We start from the raw sequence: 20,982 nt of genomic DNA on the forward strand, positions 1-20,982 counted from the left end.
CCCCCACTCTCCACCTCCTCCTACTTACCTACCTATCTGTCTATCTATCTATTTCCCTATCTATCGACTTCTCTATCTATTTTCTCTATCTATTTCTCTATCTCTCCCCCCCTCCCGCCACCCCCTCTACTACCTATCTCCCTATCCTCTCACTCTACCTCTCTCCCTCACCCACCTCTACAACCCCCCCTCCCCTATCTTCACAACCCTACTCCTATCTCTCTCCCTAATCTCCAAACCTCCTAACACTCACCCTCCTCCACCCTAAACCCCCTCCCCCAGCTCCTCTCACTCTACCTGTCCCCCCCCCTCCCTCGCGCTTTCCCGCCGCGACCTCCTGCACGCCCCCGCCCCCCAGCTCCCATTCGCCCCCAGCTGACCCCTCCCCCCCCCTCCTACCTCTTATGGCGGCCGCTGCGCGACAGTGGTAGCAACCCTTGACCCAAGGGTAGGTCGCTCCCCCTGCCGCTGCAGCTCCTCCAAGTTCCCGAGTTCCTGTGTTCCTGAGACCCACCTAACTGTAAGTACCCCCCCTCCTCCCAGCCCCTCGCCCTGCCCCGCGCCACTCACCTTCTCTCCTGCTCCTGCTTCTTTTCCTCCTCTCTGTCTCTTCCTCCTCGCTCCCCCTCTGCAATCTTCTTCTGTGTTCTTCTGTTCTTCTCTTCTGTGCTTCTGTTCTTCCCTTCTGTTCTTCTGTGTTCTTCCGGTCTTCTGTGTTCTTCTTCTCTGTTCTTCTCGGTGCTTCTGTGTTCTTCTTCTCGGTTCTTCTCTGTTCTTCTCTGTTCTTCTCTGTTCTTCTCTGTTCTTCTCTGTTCTTCTCTGTTCTTCTCTGTTCTTCTCTGTTCTTCTCTGTTCTTCTCTGTTCTTCTCTGTTCTTCTGTTCTTCTGTCTTCTGTTCTCCTGTCTTCGGCTCTTCTACCTCCTCCGTCTTCTTCCCCCGAGCCTGCCCTCCTGCTCCTTCCTCATCCCCCTCCCTCACTCGCCTCCCCCTCTCTCACCCCTAGCTAACCCGTTCGCTATCTACCTCCCTCACTCCTCCTATCTTCCTATCTCTCTAGCTTCCTATCTCACTATCTAACTCCCCCACTCTCCACCTCCTCCTACCTACCTATCTGTCTATCTATTTCCCTATCTATCGACTTCTCTATCTATTTTCTCTATCTATTTCTCTATCTCTCCCCCCCTCCCGCCACCCCCCTCTACTACCTATCTCCCTATCCTCTCACTCTACCTCTCTCCCTCACCCACCTCTACAACCCCCCCTCCCCTATCTTCACAACCCTACTCCTATCTCTCTCCCTAATCTCCAAACCTCCTAACACTCACCCTCCTCCACCCTAAACCCCCTCCCCCAGCTCCTCTCACTCTACCTGTCCCCCCCCCCCTCGCGCTTTCCCGCCGCGACCTCCTGCACGCCCCCGCCCCCCAGCTCCCATTCGCCCCCAGCTGACCCCTCCCCCCCCTCCTACCTCTTATGGCGGCCGCTGCGCGACAGTGGTAGCGACCCTTGACCCAAGGGTAGGTCGCTCCCCCTGCCGCTGCAGCTCCTCCAAGTTCCCGAGTTCCTGTGTTCCTGAGACCCACCTAACTGTAAGTACCCCCCTCCTCCCAGCCCCTCGCCCTGCCCCGCGCCACTCACCTTCTCTCCTGCTCCTGCTTCTTTTCCTCCTCTCTGTCTCTTCCTCCTCGCTCCCCCTCTGCAATCTTCTTCTGTGTTCTTCTGTTCTTCTCTTCTGTGCTTCTGTTTTTCCCTTCTGTTCTTCTGTGTTCTTCCGGTCTTCTGTGTTCTTCTTCTCTGTTCTTCTCGGTGCTTCTGTGTTCTTCTTCTCGGTTCTTCTCTGTTCTTCTCTGTTCTTCTCTGTTCTTCTCTGTTCTTCTCTGTTCTTCTGTTCTCTGTCTTCTGTTCTCCTGTCTTCGGCTCTTCTACCTCCTCCGTCTTCTTCCCCCGAGCCTGCCCTCCTGCTCCTTCCTCATCCCCCTCCCTCACTCGCCTCCCCCTCTCTCACCCCTAGCTAACCCGTTCGCTATCTACCTCCCTCACTCCTCCTATCTTCCTATCTCTCTAGCTCCCTATCTCACTATCTAACTCCCCCACTCTCCACCTCCTCCTACCTACCTATCTGTCTATCTATCTATTTCCCTATCTATCGACTTCTCTATCTATTTTCTCTATCTATTTCTCTATCTCTCCCCCCCTCCCGCCACCCCCTCTACTACCTATCTCCCTATCCTCTCACTCTACCTCTCTCCCTCACCCACCTCTACAACCCCCCTCCCCTATCTTCACAACCCTACTCCTATCTCTCTCCCTAATCTCCAAACCTCCTAACACTCACCCTCCTCCACCCTAAACCCCCTCCCCCAGCTCCTCTCACTCTACCTGTCCCCCCCCTCCCTCGCGCTTTCCCGCCGCGACCTCCTGCACGCCCCCGCCCCCCAGCTCCCATTCGCCCCCAGCTGACCCCTCCCCCCCCCCTCCTACCTCTTATGGCGCCCGCTGCGCGACAGTGGTAGCGACCCTTGACCCAAGGGTAGGTCGCTCCCCCTGCCGCTGCAGCTCCTCCAAGTTCCCGAGTTCCTGTGTTCCTGAGACCCACCTAACTGTAAGTACCCCCCTCCTCCCAGCCCCTCGCCCTGCCCCGCGCCACTCACCTTCTCTCCTGCTCCTGCTTCTTTTCCTCCTCTCTGTCTCTTCCTCCTCGCTCCCCCTCTGCAATCTTCTTCTGTGTTCTTCTGTTCTTCTCTTCTGTGCTTCTGTTCTTCCCTTCTGTTCTTCTGTGTTCTTCCGGTCTTCTGTGTTCTTCTTCTCTGTTCTTCTCGGTGCTTCTGTGTTCTTCTTCTCGGTTCTTCTCTGTTCTTCTCTGTTCTTCTCTGTTCTTCTCTGTTCTTCTCTGTTCTTCTCTGTTCTTCTCTGTTCTTCTCTGTTCTTCTCTGTTCTTCTCTGTTCTTCTGGTCTTCTGGTCTTCTGGTCTTCTGGTCTTCTGGTCTTCTGGTCTTCTGGTCTTCTGGTCTTCTGGTCTTCTGGTCTTCTGTCTTCTGTTCTTCTGTCTTCTGTCTTCTGTTCTCCTGTCTTCGGCTCTTCTACCTCCTCCGTCTTCTTCCCCCGAGCCTGCCCTCCTGCTCCTTCCTCATCCCCCTCCCTCACTCGCCTCCCCCTCTCTCACCCCTAGCTAACCCGTTTGCTATCTACCTCCCTCACTCCTCCTATCTTCCTATCTCTCTAGCTCCCTATCTCACTATCTAACTCCCCCACTCTCCACCTCCTCCTACCTACCTATCTGTCTATCTATCTATTTCCCTATCTATCGACTTCTCTATCTATTTTCTCTATCTATTTCTCTATCTCTCCCCCCCTCCCGCCACCCCCTCTACTACCTATCTCCCTATCCTCTCACTCTACCTCTCTCCCTCACCCACCTCTACAACCCCCCCTCCCCTATCTTCACAACCCTACTCCTATCTCTCTCCCTAATCTCCAAACCTCCTAACACTCACCCTCCTCCACCCTAAACCCCCTCCCCCAGCTCCTCTCACTCTACCTGTCCCCCCCCTCCCTCGCGCTTTCCCGCCGCGACCTCCTGCACGCCCCCGCCCCCCAGCTCCCATTCGCCCCCAGCTGACCCCTCCTCCCCCCCCCCTCCTACCTCTTATGGCGGCCGCTGCGCGACAGTGGTAGCGACCCTTGACCCAAGGGTAGGTCGCTCCCCCTGCCGCTGCAGCTCCTCCAAGTTCCCGAGTTCCTGTGTTCCTGAGACCCACCTAACTGTAAGTACCCCCCTCCTCCCAGCCCCTCGCCCTGCCCCGCGCCACTCACCTTCTCTCCTGCTCCTGCTTCTTTTCCTCCTCTCTGTCTCTTCCTCCTCGCTCCCCCTCTGCAATCTTCTTCTGTGTTCTTCTGTTCTTCTCTTCTGTGCTTCTGTTCTTCCCTTCTGTTCTTCTGTGTTCTTCCGGTCTTCTGTGTTCTTCTTCTCTGTTCTTCTCGGTGCTTCTGTGTTCTTCTTCTCGGTTCTTCTCGGTGCTTCTGTGTTCTTCTTCTCGGTTCTTCTCTGTTCTTCTCTGTTCTTCTCTGTTCTTCTCTGTTCTTCTCTGTTCTTGTGTTCTTCTGTTCTTCTGGTCTTCTGTTCTTCTGTCTTCTGTTCTTCTGTCTTCTGTTCTCCTGTCTTCGGCTCTTCTACCTCCTCCGTCTTCTTCCCCCGAGCCTGCCCTCCTGCTCCTTCCTCATCCCCCTCCCTCACTCGCCTCCCCCTCTCTCACCCCTAGCTAACCCGTTCGCTATCTACCTCCCTCACTCCTCCTATCTTCCTATCTCTCTAGCTCCCTATCTCACTATCTAACTCCCCCACTCTCCACCTCCTCCTACTTACCTACCTATCTGTCTATCTATCTATTTCCCTATCTATCGACTTCTCTATCTATTTTCTCTATCTATTTCTCTATCTCTCCCCCCCTCCCGCCACCCCCTCTACTACCTATCTCCCTATCCTCTCACTCTACCTCTCTCCCTCACCCACCTCTACAACCCCCCCACCCTATCTTCACAACCCTACTCCTATCTCTCTCCCTAATCTCCAAACCTCCTAACACTCACCCTCCTCCACCCTAAACCCCCTCCCCCAGCTCCTCTCACTCTACCTGTCCCCCCCCCTCCCTCGCGCTTTCCCGCCGCGACCTCCTGCACGCCCCCGCCCCCCAGCTCCCATTCGCCCCCAGCTGACCCCTCCCCCCCCTCCTACCTCTTATGGCGGCCGCTGCGCGACAGTGGTAGCGACCCTTGACCCAAGGGTAGGTCGCTCCCCCTGCCGCTGCAGCTCCTCCAAGTTCCCGAGTTCCTGTGTTCCTGAGACCCACCTAACTGTAAGTACCCCCCTCCTCCCAGCCCCTCGCCCTGCCCCGCGCCACTCACCTTCTCTCCTGCTCCTGCTTCTTTTCCTCCTCTCTGTCTCTTCCTCCTCGCTCCCCCTCTGCAATCTTCTTCTGTGTTCTTCTGTTCTTCTCTTCTGTTCTTCTCTTCTGTGCTTCTGTTCTTCTGTGTTCTTCCGGTCTTCTGTGTTCTTCTTCTCTGTTCTTCTCGGTGCTTCTGTGTTCTTCTTCTCGGTTCTTCTCGGTTCTTCTCGGTTCTTCTCTGTTCTTCTCTGTTCTTCTCTGTTCTTCTCTGTTCTTCTCTGTTCTTCTCTGTTCTTCTCTGTTCTTCTCTGTTCTTCTCTGTTCTTCTCTGTTCTTCTCTGTTCTTCTGTTCTTCTGTCTTCTGTTCTCCTGTCTTCGGCTCTTCTACCTCCTCCGTCTTCTTCCCCCGAGCCTGCCCTCCTGCTCCTTCCTCATCCCCCTCCCTCACTCGCCTCCCCCTCTCTCACCCCTAGCTAACCCGTTCGCTATCTACCTCCCTCACTCCTCCTATCTTCCTATCTCTCTAGCTTCCTATCTCACTATCTAACTCCCCCACTCTCCACCTCCTCCTACCTACCTATCTGTCTATCTATTTCCCTATCTATCGACTTCTCTATCTATTTTCTCTATCTATTTCTCTATCTCTCCCCCCCTCCCGCCACCCCCTCTACTACCTATCTCCCTATCCTCTCACTCTACCTCTCTCCCTCACCCACCTCTACAACCCCCCCTCCCCTATCTTCACAACCCTACTCCTATCTCTCTCCCTAATCTCCAAACCTCCTAACACTCACCCTCCTCCACCCTAAACCCCCTCCCCCAGCTCCTCTCACTCTACCTGTCCCCCCCCCCCTCGCGCTTTCCCGCCGCGACCTCCTGCACGCCCCCGCCCCCCAGCTCCCATTCGCCCCCAGCTGACCCCTCCCCCCCCCTCCTACCTCTTATGGCGGCCGCTGCGCGACAGTGGTAGCGACCCTTGACCCAAGGGTAGGTCGCTCCCCCTGCCGCTGCAGCTCCTCCAAGTTCCCGAGTTCCTGTGTTCCTGAGACCCACCTAACTGTAAGTACCCCCCTCCTCCCAGCCCCTCGCCCTGCCCCGCGCCACTCACCTTCTCTCCTGCTCCTGCTTCTTTTCCTCCTCTCTGTCTCTTCCTCCTCGCTCCCCCTCTGCAATCTTCTTCTGTGTTCTTCTGTTCTTCTCTTCTGTGCTTCTGTTTTTCCCTTCTGTTCTTCTGTGTTCTTCCGGTCTTCTGTGTTCTTCTTCTCTGTTCTTCTCGGTGCTTCTGTGTTCTTCTTCTCGGTTCTTCTCTGTTCTTCTCTGTTCTTCTCTGTTCTTCTCTGTTCTTCTGTTCTTCTGTCTTCTGTTCTTCTGTCTTCTGTTCTCCTGTCTTCGGCTCTTCTACCTCCTCCGTCTTCTTCCCCCGAGCCTGCCCTCCTGCTCCTTCCTCATCCCCCTCCCTCACTCGCCTCCCCCTCTCTCACCCCTAGCTAACCCGTTCGCTATCTACCTCCCTCACTCCTCCTATCTTCCTATCTCTCTAGCTCCCTATCTCACTATCTAACTCCCCCACTCTCCACCTCCTCCTACCTACCTATCTGTCTATCTATCTATTTCCCTATCTATCGACTTCTCTATCTATTTTCTCTATCTATTTCTCTATCTCTCCCCCCCTCCCGCCACCCCCTCTACTACCTATCTCCCTATCCTCTCACTCTACCTCTCTCCCTCACCCACCTCTACAACCCCCCTCCCCTATCTTCACAACCCTACTCCTATCTCTCTCCCTAATCTCCAAACCTCCTAACACTCACCCTCCTCCACCCTAAACCCCCTCCCCCAGCTCCTCTCACTCTACCTGTCCCCCCCCTCCCTCGCGCTTTCCCGCCGCGACCTCCTGCACGCCCCCGCCCCCCAGCTCCCATTCGCCCCCAGCTGACCCCTCCCCCCCCCTCCTACCTCTTATGGCGGCCGCTGCGCGACAGTGGTAGCGACCCTTGACCCAAGGGTAGGTCGCTCCCCCTGCCGCTGCAGCTCCTCCAAGTTCCCGAGTTCCTGTGTTCCTGAGACCCACCTAACTGTAAGTACCCCCCTCCTCCCAGCCCCTCGCCCTGCCCCGCGCCACTCACCTTCTCTCCTGCTCCTGCTTCTTTTCCTCCTCTCTGTCTCTTCCTCCTCGCTCCCCCTCTGCAATCTTCTTCTGTGTTCTTCTGTTCTTCTCTTCTGTGCTTCTGTTCTTCCCTTCTGTTCTTCTGTGTTCTTCCGGTCTTCTGTGTTCTTCTTCTCTGTTCTTCTCGGTGCTTCTGTGTTCTTCTTCTCGGTTCTTCTCTGTTCTTCTCTGTTCTTCTCTGTTCTTCTGTTCTTCTGGTCTTCTGGTCTTCTGTTCTTCTGTCTTCTGTTCTTCTGTCTTCTGTTCTCCTGTCTTCGGCTCTTCTACCTCCTCCGTCTTCTTCCCCCGAGCCTGCCCTCCTGCTCCTTCCTCATCCCCCTCCCTCACTCGCCTCCCCCTCTCTCACCCCTAGCTAACCCGTTCGCTATCTACCTCCCTCACTCCTCCTATCTTCCTATCTCTCTAGCTCCCTATCTCACTATCTAACTCCCCCACTCTCCACCTCCTCCTACCTACCTATCTGTCTATCTATCTATTTCCCTATCTATCGACTTCTCTATCTATTTTCTCTATCTATTTCTCTATCTCTCCCCCCCTCCCGCCACCCCCTCTACTACCTATCTCCCTATCCTCTCACTCTACCTCTCTCCCTCACCCACCTCTACAACCCCCCCTCCCCTATCTTCACAACCCTACTCCTATCTCTCTCCCTAATCTCCAAACCTCCTAACACTCACCCTCCTCCACCCTAAACCCCCTCCCCCAGCTCCTCTCACTCTACCTGTCCCCCCCCCTCCCTCGCGCTTTCCCGCCGCGACCTCCTGCACGCCCCCGCCCCCCAGCTCCCATTCGCCCCCAGCTGACCCCTCCCCCCCCCTCCTACCTCTTATGGCGGCCGCTGCGCGACAGTGGTAGCGACCCTTGACCCAAGGGTAGGTCGCTCCCCCTGCCGCTGCAGCTCCTCCAAGTTCCCGAGTTCCTGTGTTCCTGAGACCCACCTAACTGTAAGTACCCCCCTCCTCCCAGCCCCTCGCCCTGCCCCGCGCCACTCACCTTCTCTCCTGCTCCTGCTTCTTTTCCTCCTCTCTGTCTCTTCCTCCTCGCTCCCCCTCTGCAATCTTCTTCTGTGTTCTTCTGTTCTTCTCTTCTGTGCTTCTGTTCTTCCCTTCTGTTCTTCTGTGTTCTTCCGGTCTTCTGTGTTCTTCTTCTCTGTTCTTCTCGGTGCTTCTGTGTTCTTCTTCTCGGTTCTTCTCGGTTCTTCTCTGTTCTTCTCTGTTCTTCTCTGTTCTTCTCTGTTCTTCTCTGGTCTTCTGGTCTTCTGGTCTTCTGGTCTTCTGGTCTTCTGGTCTTCTGGTCTTCTGTCTTCTGTTCTTCTGTCTTCTGTTCTCCTGTCTTCGGCTCTTCTACCTCCTCCGTCTTCTTCCCCCGAGCCTGCCCTCCTGCTCCTTCCTCATCCCCCTCCCTCACTCGCCTCCCCCTCTCTCACCCCTAGCTAACCCGTTCGCTATCTACCTCCCTCACTCCTCCTATCTTCCTATCTCTCTAGCTCCCTATCTCACTATCTAACTCCCCCACTCTCCACCTCCTCCTACCTACCTATCTGTCTATCTATCTATTTCCCTATCTATCGACTTCTCTATCTATTTTCTCTATCTATTTCTCTATCTCTCCCCCCTCCCGCCACCCCCTCTACTACCTATCTCCCTATCCTCTCACTCTACCTCTCTCCCTATCCTCTCACTCTACCTCTCTCCCTCACCCACCTCTACAACCCCCCCTCCCCTATCTTCACAACCCTACTCCTATCTCTCTCCCTAATCTCCAAACCTCCTAACACTCACCCTCCTCCACCCTAAACCCCCTCCCCCAGCTCCTCTCACTCTACCTGTCCCCCCCCCCCTCCCTCGCGCTTTCCCGCCGCGACCTCCTGCACGCCCCCGCCCCCCAGCTCCCATTCGCCCCCAGCTGACCCCTCCCCCCCCCCTTCCTACCTCTTATGGCGGCCGCTGCGCGACTGCGCAGCGGGCGCACCGGAGGCGCGCCAGAGGCTAGCCCGTCTGCGCCCGTCCGCGCCTGGCCCGCGCCCAGCGCCACGACCCCTGGTCCCCAGCTCCCCCAAGCCCCGCTGATCCGCTACGACCCCACCACCCTCCACGCCCTCAACCCAGGGCGCTCCAAAACCTGCTTCCTAGCTCACCCCAAACGCACCCATGGACCCTTCGCCTGCAACTCCTGCAAACGCATCTTCCACCACGCAACTACCACGACCACAAGCCCACGCGCCATCAACCACCTCAAGTGCATCCTGATCAACGCTCGTTCCGTCCACAAGCACGCCGTTGAACTTTGGGACCTCCTGGACTCCACAGCCCCGGACGTCGCCTTCATCACGGAGACATGGATGAACGCCTCCTCTGCTCCAGACATCGCTACCGCCATCCCCGAAGGCTACAAGATCTCCAGAAAAGACCGCACCAACCAAGTAGGAGGAGGTGTCGCCATCATCTTCAAAGACTCCATCAGCGTCACCACCTCCACCGAAGACCCCCCCCTCGCCGCTGAACACCTGCATTTTCAGATTCGCACCGACCCAAGGACCACCCTCAGAGGATCCCTCGTCTACCGTCCTCCCGGACCTCGCGCCTCTTTCAGCGACGCCATCGCCGACTTCATCTCCCCGCACGCCCTCGCCTCACCGGACTACATCCTCCTAGGCGACCTCAACTTCCATCTGGAACAAAACAACGACCCCAACACCACCACCCTGCTCGACAACCTCGCCAACCTCGGCCTCAAACAACTGGTGAACACCGCCACCCACATCGCCGGACACACGCTCGACCCTATCTTCTCCGCCAGCAAACACGTCTTCTTCAGCCACACCTCTGCCCTACACTGGACCGACCACAGCTGCGTCCACTTCACATTCCGACGCGAGACCTCCCACCTCCGCACTCAACCCACCCCTCGTCGACAGTGGAACAAGATCCCTGAAGAGCAACTCTTCTCCGCTCTCGCCGCCAACCAACCCACCCTCACCACCGACCCCAACGACGCAGCTCTCAACCTCACAAACTGGATCTCCAACTGCGCTGACAACCTTGCTCCCCTCAAACGCACGCATCGACAGACCAACACCAAAAAACCTCTCTGGTTCTCTGACACCCTCAAAGAATCAAAGAAAACTTGTCGTGCCCTTGAGAAGGCCTGGCGCAAGGACCACACCGCAGACAACATGACCGCCCTCAAGAACGCTACACGCGAACACCACCACCTGATCCGCACTGCCAAAAGGAACTTTTTCACCGACAGACTAGACAAAAACAGCCACAACAGCAGAGAACTCTTCAGCATCGTCAAAGAGTTCTCCAACCCCAGCGCCAGCGCCAACGCCGTCACGCCCTCACAGGATTTGTGCGAATCCCTCGCCACTTTCTTCCATCGCAAGATCAGCGACCTCCACGACAGCTTCGGACACCAGACCCAACCATACACCACTGAACCCGCTTCCCCGGACATCACCCTCAACAACTGGACCCACATCAACACGGAAGAAACCAAATCCATCATGAACTCTATCCACTCCGGCGCCCCTTCGGACCCCTGCCCGCACTTCATCTTTAACAAAGCCGACGACATCATCGCCCCGCACCTCCAGACCGTCATCAACTCTTCTTTTTCTTCTGCTACCTTCCCCGAATGTTGGAAGCACGCTGAAGTCAACGCCCTACTAAAGAAACCTACGGCTGACCCAAGCGACCTGAAAAACTTCCGCCCCATCTCTCTTCTACCTTTCCCAGCCAAGGTAATAGAAAAGACCGTCAACAAACAGCTGACCACCTTCCTGGAAGACAACAACCTGCTCGACCCTTCACAAACCGGATTCCGAACCAACCACAGCACGGAAACTGCCCTCATCTCAGTCACAGACGACATCAGAACCCTGATGGACAACGGTGAAACAGTCGCCCTCATTCTCCTCGACCTCTCGGCTGCCTTTGACACCGTCTGTCACCGCACCCTAATCACCCGCCTACGCTCCACCGGGATCCAAGGCCAGGGCCTGGACTGGATCGCCTCCTTCCTCGCTAACCGCTCCCAAAGAGTTTACCTCCCTCCGTTTCGCTCAGAACCCACCAAGATCATCTGCGGCGTACCTCAAGGCTCATCGCTCAGCCCGACACTCTTCAATGTCTACATGAGCCCCCTCGCCGACATCGTACGCAAGCACGACATCATCATCACCTCCTACGCCGACGACACCCAACTTGTACTCTCCCTCACCAAGGACCCCGCCAGCGCCAAGACCAACCTACAAGAGGGTATGAAGGACGTCGCAGATTGGATGAGGCTCAGCCGCCTAAAGCTGAACTCTGAAAAAACGGAAGTCCTCATCCTCGGCAACACCCCGTCCGCCTGGGACGACTCCTGGTGGCCCACGGCCCTCGGCACCGCACCGACCCCCGCAGACCACGCCCGCAACCTCGGCTTCATCTTGGACCCTCTTCTCACCATGACCAAGCAAGTCAACGCCGTGTCCTCCGCCTGCTTCCTCACTCTCCGCATGCTCCGCAAGATCTTCCGCTGGATCCCCGCCGACACCAGAAAAACCGTGACCCACGCCCTTGTCACGAGTCGCCTGGACTACGGCAACACCCTCTACGCCGGGACCACCGCCAAACTCCAAAACCGCCTGCAACGCATCCAAAACGCCTCGGCCCGCCTCATCCTCGACGTACCCCGCAACAGCCACATCTCCGCACACCTGAGACACCTGCATTGGCTCCCAGTCAGCAAAAGGATCACCTTCCGTCTTCTCACCCACGCACACAAAGCCCTCCACAACAAGGGACCGGAATACCTCAACAGACGCCTCAGCTTCTACGTCCCAACCCGCCCCCTCCGCTCCGCTGGCCTCGCACTTGCTGCCGTCCCTCGCACCCGCCGCTCCACGGCGGGTGGGAGATCTTTCTCCTTCCTGGCGGCCAAGACCTGGAACTCCCTCCCCACCAGCCTCAGGACCACCCAGGACCACTCCGCTTTCCGGAGACTCCTAAAGACTTGGCTGTTCGAGCAGCGATAACCCCCCCTTTCCCCCCTAGCGCCTTGAGACCCGCACGGGTGAGTAGCGCGCTTTATAAATGTTAATGATTTGATTTGATTTATGTACACACACACTCTTGCTCAATACTTTTATAGGATACTGTATTTGCTGCACATGAGTTCATAACGCAACAATTTAGTCACCAGAGATTAGACCATTCTGTGGTCTAAATAAAACACTATTTAAATGTCTGCAGTTCACCAAGCATCAAATAAAGGCCAAATGTATTTTCTGCCAGGTTAACGTCACCCACTGGAAAATACTCTGAACCTAGGAAGAAACATGATGCTTATTTGCTTTATTATTTAATCATTCAGCCCTAGCGGAATGCCTTCTTGTCAGACTTTTATGAGCTACATTCTTGTTTCAGTTCTCCTGAGATACTTTTGGTTTTTATATTTCTTTGCTTAACTGCCGTGAAAATGAAAAAAAAATCTGTTTTTCCTACTCTTCTGAGGATCGTATGAAATTCCTTGAGTAAAATACAGAAAATTAAGAGTTTGCGCTCTTACCAAAAAGTCACTGTAATCCTTCGAATCCTCATGGAATCCGACCTCCACGAAACCTTTACCAGCAAATATGTTCCATCGCTGACTCGAAAAGCACACTCCACAATTTGTTGCTGCAACCTAGAGGGATTTTGTCAGGTCGACTGGGAAAGTCTTGGAGAGCTACACCATTCATATAATCATAGGAATGGTAAGCTCGAGCAACCTGTCGGAGCTTTTATTTATTTATATCAGGTAGCCAGCGCTAAGGATTATGGAATTTAAATTGCCACTCTAAACCTTATTGTCAACGATTGTGCTTACATTTATTTGAACAGTAAATCGATTTGCAGTTCTCAAGCAACTCTCTAATGAATTGAATCTCGGCAACCTTTTGTTGCTCCTATAAAGACTTAATCACCTTTGATGCAACAATTTGAAGACCTCTGTGAGGTTCATGATAAAGTTAAGGAGGGACGTTTCATGAATGGATGGCTGCTGCCTCCTCTGACTAGGCTATAGCTTTAGGGACAGCGTATTATAATTTAAGTCTGCAATTGTTTCACTTGCACACCAGCAAAAGGGTCCTGCTGAGCCTGGTTGCTTTCCAGATTTGTTAGGAAAATTTTGCTTATTGTACACCAGCTGATCTACTGCTTCCTTCTATGAACTAAAGTATTGTCTCTGCACTTTGCAAAGCTTGTTACAAGGAATAAACTTAATAAAATGTATTTTGCTCAGCACAATATAAAATCAGGAATACATACATGACCAGAAGAAGTTCCATGAAATTTGAACAAAGCACCTGTGTTGTTCCTTTTCATGTAAATTTTGGGAATAAAACAACTTTAACATAATAACAGGAACAATATTCAACACATTGAAGTTTATTTTGTGCACTCTGGTAATAGACTGATTTTGAATAAGGTGAATTATTGTTAAAAGCAAAACACGTTTGGATATTTGTCATTGGTGTAAGCTCATACTTGTCAAATGTGATAAACAGACAAATATTAAAATAACACCCACATGCAATGTGATAAACAGTTTCACGTGAAAATATAGATCAGGCACATAAGCATAGTGTTGTTCCATGTTTCATTAAGTGGCCTTTGATGTGCTTGTTTCATATGTGGTTTTAACAGAAATGCTTTTGTTTGAATTGCATCACTGACAATCTCGCTGTCTCTGCTTTTGTTGTATGAAACAAAATAGGATGACGGGGTTCCGATGCAACTCTACCAGGAATCCTGCACCTAATTATGTTAACTCAAGTGCACCTGAAGTATCAATGCCAAGACCGAACACATCAAGGGAAATCAACAATTATGAGAAGACTGACCGTAGACCGCAAGCCCCCCACTCGAAAGAAGTTCATGACCCCAGTTTGCAGCAAAATCCAGAAAAGGACAGAACATTTGACCACGAGAAAATAAACAATTTACTTTTATCTAAAACCTTAAATGAAAAACAGTGCTCAGATGAGGTCAGCAAGAGAATAAGAAATGACAAAAATGTTGGTGAACTCAACAGTCATGAATCTGGCAGCAAATTCAGAAAGGATGAAAACAAGTGTATAGAAAAACATAAAAGCAGTGAACTAAAACAATCAGACTTTACACCTCTGGTACCAGAGCCTATTGACAAAGCAGCAAAGAGGTCACAGAAGCAGGATACTTCGAGGATAAAACCAAACAGCAGCTCTGAAGTGGAAGGCCGAACCAATGTGCGCTTTCAGGAGAGTCAAAGCTCAAATAAAGAAAAATCAGTAGCTGACACAAACCAGCAGAAAGAGGAAGGATTAGCAAAAGTCATTGAATCTAACAGTCAAGAAACTTTCACCAAACAAAAAAAGGATGAAAACAATTGTGTAGAAAAACCTGCAAACTTTGAACTAAAAAATGATGATCGTACAAATGAAGTGCCGGAGTATGTTGAAAAAGTAGAAAAAAGGTTACCAAATCAGGAAATTAAGAGCATAAAACCAAGTGTCAGCTCAGATGTTGAACATCAAAGCTGTATCCAAAATCTGTGCAAACCAAACACTATGAAGGAAAGTTCAGCAGCTGAAGAAAAACTAACAAAAGCAAGTGGTTCTAACAGTCGTGACTCTAGGTCAGCCAGAGCATCAGAAACTAGCAGTCGAGATGCTAGCAGCAAAAACAGAAAGGAAGAAAGCACGTTTGTTGAAAAGCATAGAAGCTATGGACGTAGAGGTGAAGACCATAAACCTAAAGTAGCCGAACCTACTGACCGAGAAGAAAATCAGTCACAGAAACAGGAAAGTAAGACCATAAATCAAAGGAGCAGCTCAGATGGAGAAAACCAACCTAAAATAAGTACTCTGGAGTCTTCAATGCAAAAAACGGACAATTCACCTGCTGAAGAACAGCCTTACAGAGAGGAAAAACTAGTAAATACATGTAAACCTAACAATCTGGACACTGTAAGTAATCATAAAAAAGAGGAAAGCAAGTTTGAGGAGAAAAATACCGAAGGTGAATCGAGGAATGATAGTGGTAAGTGTAAGGTACTAGAGCATATTAACAAAGCAGAAAAAAGGTCAAATGATCAGGAGAATAAGAGCACGAGGTCAAGGAGCTGTTCAGATGCAGAAAAACAAACCAGTTGCCAGATTCAGGAGAAGCCAATCACAAATAAGGAAAAGTCTGCAGCTCTGCAAGAGCTTCATGAAGACGAGAGACTGGCAAATCTGAATGATCCTAATAGTTCGGATATTAGATTACCAAAAGTGGTTGAACCTTACAGTCGAGAGATTATTAAGAAACACAAAAAAGACAGCAGGTATGGAGAAAGGAATATGAACAGTGAATGTAGAAATAGTCACCATACACCTAAGGTCCCAGAGCAGTATGACAAATCAGAAAAGAAGTCAAAGAATCGGGAAACTAGGGATATTAAGCCAAGCAGCAGCTCAGAGAGAGATGATCAAACCAATGTGCATAGTCTTGAAAGACAAAAAGCAGTGAAGGAAAAATCTCCGTCAGAGCAAAGATTAACAAAAAGCAGTGACGGATCACATGCAATTAATAAGAAAGACATTGCAGCACATGCAAAAGAGGTGAAAAAATCTGAACATAAGAACAAACCCATTGAAAAGGAGCAGGAGGAACCAAGAAGATCTAGTCGAGTTAACAGTTTTCATTCCAAGTGTGACTCTAAGACATCTGAAAACTTGAGCAAGAGCCTTCTCAGTGATTCTAAGGGAGAGAAGGGAGTTGAGCACAAAAGAGAAAGGAGGTCCTTAGACTATAGTTCCAAAGAAGGAAAGTCTACTTCCACCAGCAGTAAAGAGCATAGAACCACGTCTTCCAGGGAAACTAGAAGCAAACAAGACAAAAGTGAGACAAAATCAGAAAGGCACAGAAATGAAGATAAAAACAAAAACCAAGAAGAAAGGAGAGGAGAAGAAAGGCATCGAGGTGAACGAAAGAAAATAGTTGATAATTTACTGAAAAGCAGACATGAAGTAAAACAACCTGCAGAAAATGAAAGTATGAAATCAAGCAAATGCTCTAAAGCAGACAGAAAAACCACAGGTCATGGTTCCCCAAAGAAGCCTCTGTGTAAGACTGTCCAGTCTCTTCAGAATGAGGAAAGTATGTGCAGAGATCCTAAATTAAGTTTCATGGAAAAGTTAAATCTTACTCTCTCTCCTACAAAGCGAAAATCTATTGCTGAGATTGAGGAACTCCAAGCTGCTCTCCTTAAAGCCAGGAAAGAAAGTGCTACGAGGGTGCAGGATCTGCCACGAAAGTTAGTAGTTACTCAACACAGTGTCAGTGATCTGAAAGAGCAGAGCGAATGCACAGTTCAGCCTCAAAGGAATGATGAAACAAACGTGGCAAAAAACTTGGACATGTTTGCATCTGCCAGTCAAAGTAAAGAGGAATCTAGATTGGATAATCTGCAACATGAAACTACTGCCCAAGTTGAAGCTTCTTTACATGCAGCAAAGGCAGTAGACATTAAAGAAACTGCCCTTCCGTCAAACATGCAAAAGGAAGACTGTAGTGTATATTCTGTAATGGACGCTGAGCTGGAAACTATTAGTTCTGAGGAACTTGAGACCCGTAGTGTGGTGGATGATAAGGACAACACACAATTGAGCTTTTCTTCTGAGAATGGCAGAAGCAATGACCCTGCAGATAGTGACACTCTTGACAAAAATATCAGCATATCTGAAGAGGGTGTGATAAATTCCCAGCAACCAGCATTAAAACCAAACTTAACTGAATCAGAGATTAATTTAGAAACATTATCAAGTGCAAGTTCTACAGACTTTCAGAATGAGAAGAGTGAAATGAAAGCAGTTTCTGAAGATGAAAGCTCTGTAATCAGTGTTGATCTCAATCACTTAAGGAATATTCCTCAAGTGATTAGCCCACTAACTAGCCCTGCAAGGCCAGTGGTAAAAATCCATAAACTGGGGTGTCCTACAATGGCTTCAGTCGTGAGAAGCTTGAATAAAGGTAATGTCTTAAGATTTCTTGCTGCACTTAGACAAATATATATTTTTTTAAAGATTTAACAACTGTATATAAATTTTATTAGAAAGTGTTGAACTGACGTGCCAGAATTAAACAGAAAGCAGTAGTATTAGGTTATAGAAGGATTTCAATTAAGATATGCAAAATACATGTAGGTAGCATGTTGTATAGGGTTGTTAGAAGGCGTACTGTAGCACAAAACATTGCCATGGTTGCATTGTCCTCATTGAGGCCTTCACATGGGAATGTGTTCCTGCACAGGGTGGAAGGGTGCAACACAGTAGGTATAAATGTTGTATCTCTTGACAAAAGGCTTAATTGGTAGCCAGATTTTTTCAAATGTATGTATTGTAATTGTATGTTCGATGGCATCTGTCGCTGTAGATACGCATGTTCTGCAATAGCTCGCCATCTGGTGTTGGGCCGGAGTGTTACAAGTTGTTTTTCTTCGAAGAAGTCTTTCGAGTCACGGGACCGAGTGACTCCTCCTTTTGTCTCCATTGCGCATGGGCGTCGACTCCATCTTCGATTGTTTTTTTTCCGCCATCGGGTTCGGACGTGTTCCTGTCGCTCCGAGTTTCGGAACGGAAAAAATAGTTAATTTCTGAAGATTTTCGTCGGTATTGTTGCGTTCGGGATCGGCGTACTTAGATTCCACACCGCATTGAAGATCGAAGAGCTCCGGTGCCCTTCGGGGTAGTTTTTCGATCCTCCGTCGGGGGCCTGGTCGGCCCGACCGCGTGCTGAAGAACGCCGATGGAACGGACCCCGTTCCGTTTCTGCCCCAAATGCCACAATAAATACCCCTACACAGACCAACACTTGGTCTGCAACCTGTGCCTGTCACCTGAGCACAGCGAAGACACCTGCGAGGCCTGTCGTGCGTTCCGGTCCCGAAAAACACTCCGAGACCGTCGAGCCAGAAGACTTCAAATGGCGTCCGCACCGACAGCCCAACGGGAGTTCGAGGAACAAGAAGAGGAAGGTACCTTCTCGATCCAAGACTCAGACTCCGAAGGATTCGACGATACACAAACCGTGAGTAAGACGTCGAAAACCACACAAAGAAACATTTACAAGGCCCAGGGGACGCCACTGCCACCAGGCCATGGCTCGACCCATAAATTCGGTGACCGACCGTCTGCACCGAAAAAGGCCCAAACAGTGCCGAGATCGTCCGACTCCGGTCGAGACACCGGCACGCAGCCTTCTCGGGACCGAGAAAGTGCTGGAGACAAGCCTCGACACCGAGATGCCGGTGTGGACACGTCTCGACGCCGAGACAGCGGCACCGAAACAGATCGACGCCGAGAGGTTTCGGCCCCGAAAAGGAAAAAAGTCACCTCGGAGCCGAAAAAACACGCAGACAAAGTTTCGATGCCGAAACAAACTGCAAGCGACCCAGCTTCAGGCTCTTATACAGAAGAGCACTCGCTAACCTCCCAAATGCAAAAGCATAGGTTTGAGGAAGAGCTACAAGCAACTGATGTGGACCATACGCAAAAGCGTATCTTCATTCAGCAGGGAACAGGAAAAATAAGCACCCTTCCCCCCATTAGGAGAAAGAGAAGGTTGGAGTTCCAGACGGAACAAGCACCACAACCAAAAGTGGTGAAAAGAGTTACACCACCACCCTCTCCTCCGCCCGTGATTAACGTTTCACCAGCACAAACACCATCACACTCCCCAGCTCACACCACCATGAGCCAGGGTGACCAAGATCAGGACGCATGGGACCTATACGACGCCCCAGTGTCAGATAACAGCCCAGAGGCATACCCTACAAAACCATCTCCACCAGAAGACAGCACCGCGTACTCTCAGGTGGTGGCTAGAGCAGCACAATTTCACAACGTAAGCCTCCACTCAGAACAGGTCGAGGATGATTTCTTGTTCAACACACTCTCCTCCACCCACAGCTCCTACCAAAGCCTGCCTATGCTCCCTGGTATGCTCCGGCACGCAAAAGACATATTTAAGGACCCGGTCAAAAGTAGGGCAATCACACCAAGGGTGGAAAAAAAGTATAAGCCGCCTCCTACGGACCCGGTTTTCATCACAACACAGCTGCCACCAGACTCTGTTGTTGTAGGAGCAGCTAGGAAAAGGGCCAACTCTCACACATCTGGAGATGCACCACCCCCAGATAAAGAAAGCCGCAAGTTCGATGCAGCTGGTAAGAGAGTCGCAGCACAAGCTGCAAACCAGTGGCGCATCGCGAACTCCCAGGCACTACTTGCGCGCTATGACAGAGCCCACTGGGACGAGATGCAACATCTCATTGAACATCTGCCCAAAGACTTCCAAAATAGGGCAAAATAAGTGGTTGAGGAGGGACAGACCATCTCCAACAACCAGATACGTTCCTCCATGGACGCTGCAGATACAGCTGCACGGACAATTAATACATCTGTAACTATCAGAAGGCATGCATGGCTCCGAACGTCTGGATTTAAACCAGAGATTCAACAAGCAGTTCTCAATATGCCTTTTAATGAAAAAGAACTGTTCGGTCCAGAAGTGGACACAGCGATTGAGAAACTCAAAAAAGATACAGACACTGCCAAAGCCATGGGCGCACTCTACTCCCCGCAGAGCAGAGGGAATTACAGCACATTCCGTAAAACGCCCTTTCGAGGGGGGTTTCGGGGTCAAAGCACACAAGCCAGCACCTCACAAGCAACACCGTCCACTTACCAGGGACAGTATAGAGGAGGTTTTCGGGGACAATATAGAGGAGGGCAATTCCCTAGAAATAGAGGGAGATTTCAAAGCCCCAAAACCCCTACTACTAAACAATGACTCACATGTCACTCACCCCCTCCACACAACACCAGTGGGGGGAAGAATAGGTCATTATTACAAAGCATGGGAGGAAATCACTACAAACACTTGGGTTCTAGCAATTATCCAACATGGTTATTGCATAGAATTTCTACAATTCCCTCCAAACATACCACCAAAAGCACAAAATTTAACAACACACCATTCCAATCTCCTGGAGATAGAAGTGCAGGCACTATTGCAAAAGAATGCAATCGAATTAGTGCCAAACACACAAATAAACACAGGAGTTTACTCACTGTACTTTCTGATACCAAAGAAGGACAAAACGCTGAGACCAATCCTAGACCTCAGAGTAGTGAACACTTTCATCAAATCAGACCACTTCCACATGGTCACACTACAAGAAGTATTGCCATTGCTAAAACTGCACGACTACATGGCAACTTTAGACCTCAAGGATGCTTATTTCCATATACCAATACACCCATCGCACAGGAAATACCTAAGGTTTGTATTCAAAGGAATACATTACCAATTCAAGGTACTGCCTTTCGGATTAACAACCGAACCAAGAGTCTTTACCAAATGTCTAGCAGTGGTCGCAGCACACATAAGAAGGCAGCAAATACATGTGTTCCCATATCTAGACGACTGGCTAATCAAGGCCCATTTGTTAATAGAGTGCTCAAATCACACAAATCATATCATACAAACCTTCTTCAAACTAGGGTTCACCGTCAATTTCACAAAATCCAAAATTCTGCCACGCAAGGTACAACAATACCTGGGAGCCATAATAGACACATCAGAAGGAGTAGCCACTCCAAGTCCACAAAGAATTCAAAATTTCAACACCATCATACAACGCATGTATCCAACACAAAAGATACAGGCAAAGATGGTATTACAACTCCTAGGCATGATGTCATCATGCATAGCCATTGTCCCAAACGCAAGACTGCACATGAGGCCCTTACAACAATGCCTAGCATCACAGTGGTCTCAAGCACAGGGTCACCTTCTAGATCTGGTGTTAATAGACCGCCAAACTTACCTCTCGCTTCTGTGATGGAACAACATAAATTTAAACAAGGGGCGGCC

General features: G+C 50.7%; 1 protein-coding gene across 3 annotated transcripts in view; it reads left to right on the forward strand.

Moving 5' to 3' along the window:
- Positions 1-20,982, forward strand: part of CASP8AP2 (caspase 8 associated protein 2) — a 248,152-nt gene that overhangs the window by 139,800 nt on the left and 87,370 nt on the right. For all 3 annotated transcript variants that reach the window (XM_069235500.1, XM_069235501.1, XM_069235502.1), the window contains one exon: positions 13,799-17,076. In XM_069235500.1, the coding sequence (XP_069091601.1) occupies positions 13,799-17,076 (3,278 nt within the window). The remainder of the gene's footprint in view (positions 1-13,798; positions 17,077-20,982) is intronic.

This window comes from Pleurodeles waltl, chromosome 5 (assembly GCF_031143425.1).
Source record: "Pleurodeles waltl isolate 20211129_DDA chromosome 5, aPleWal1.hap1.20221129, whole genome shotgun sequence".
Classification (NCBI taxonomy): Eukaryota; Metazoa; Chordata; class Amphibia; order Caudata; family Salamandridae; genus Pleurodeles; species Pleurodeles waltl.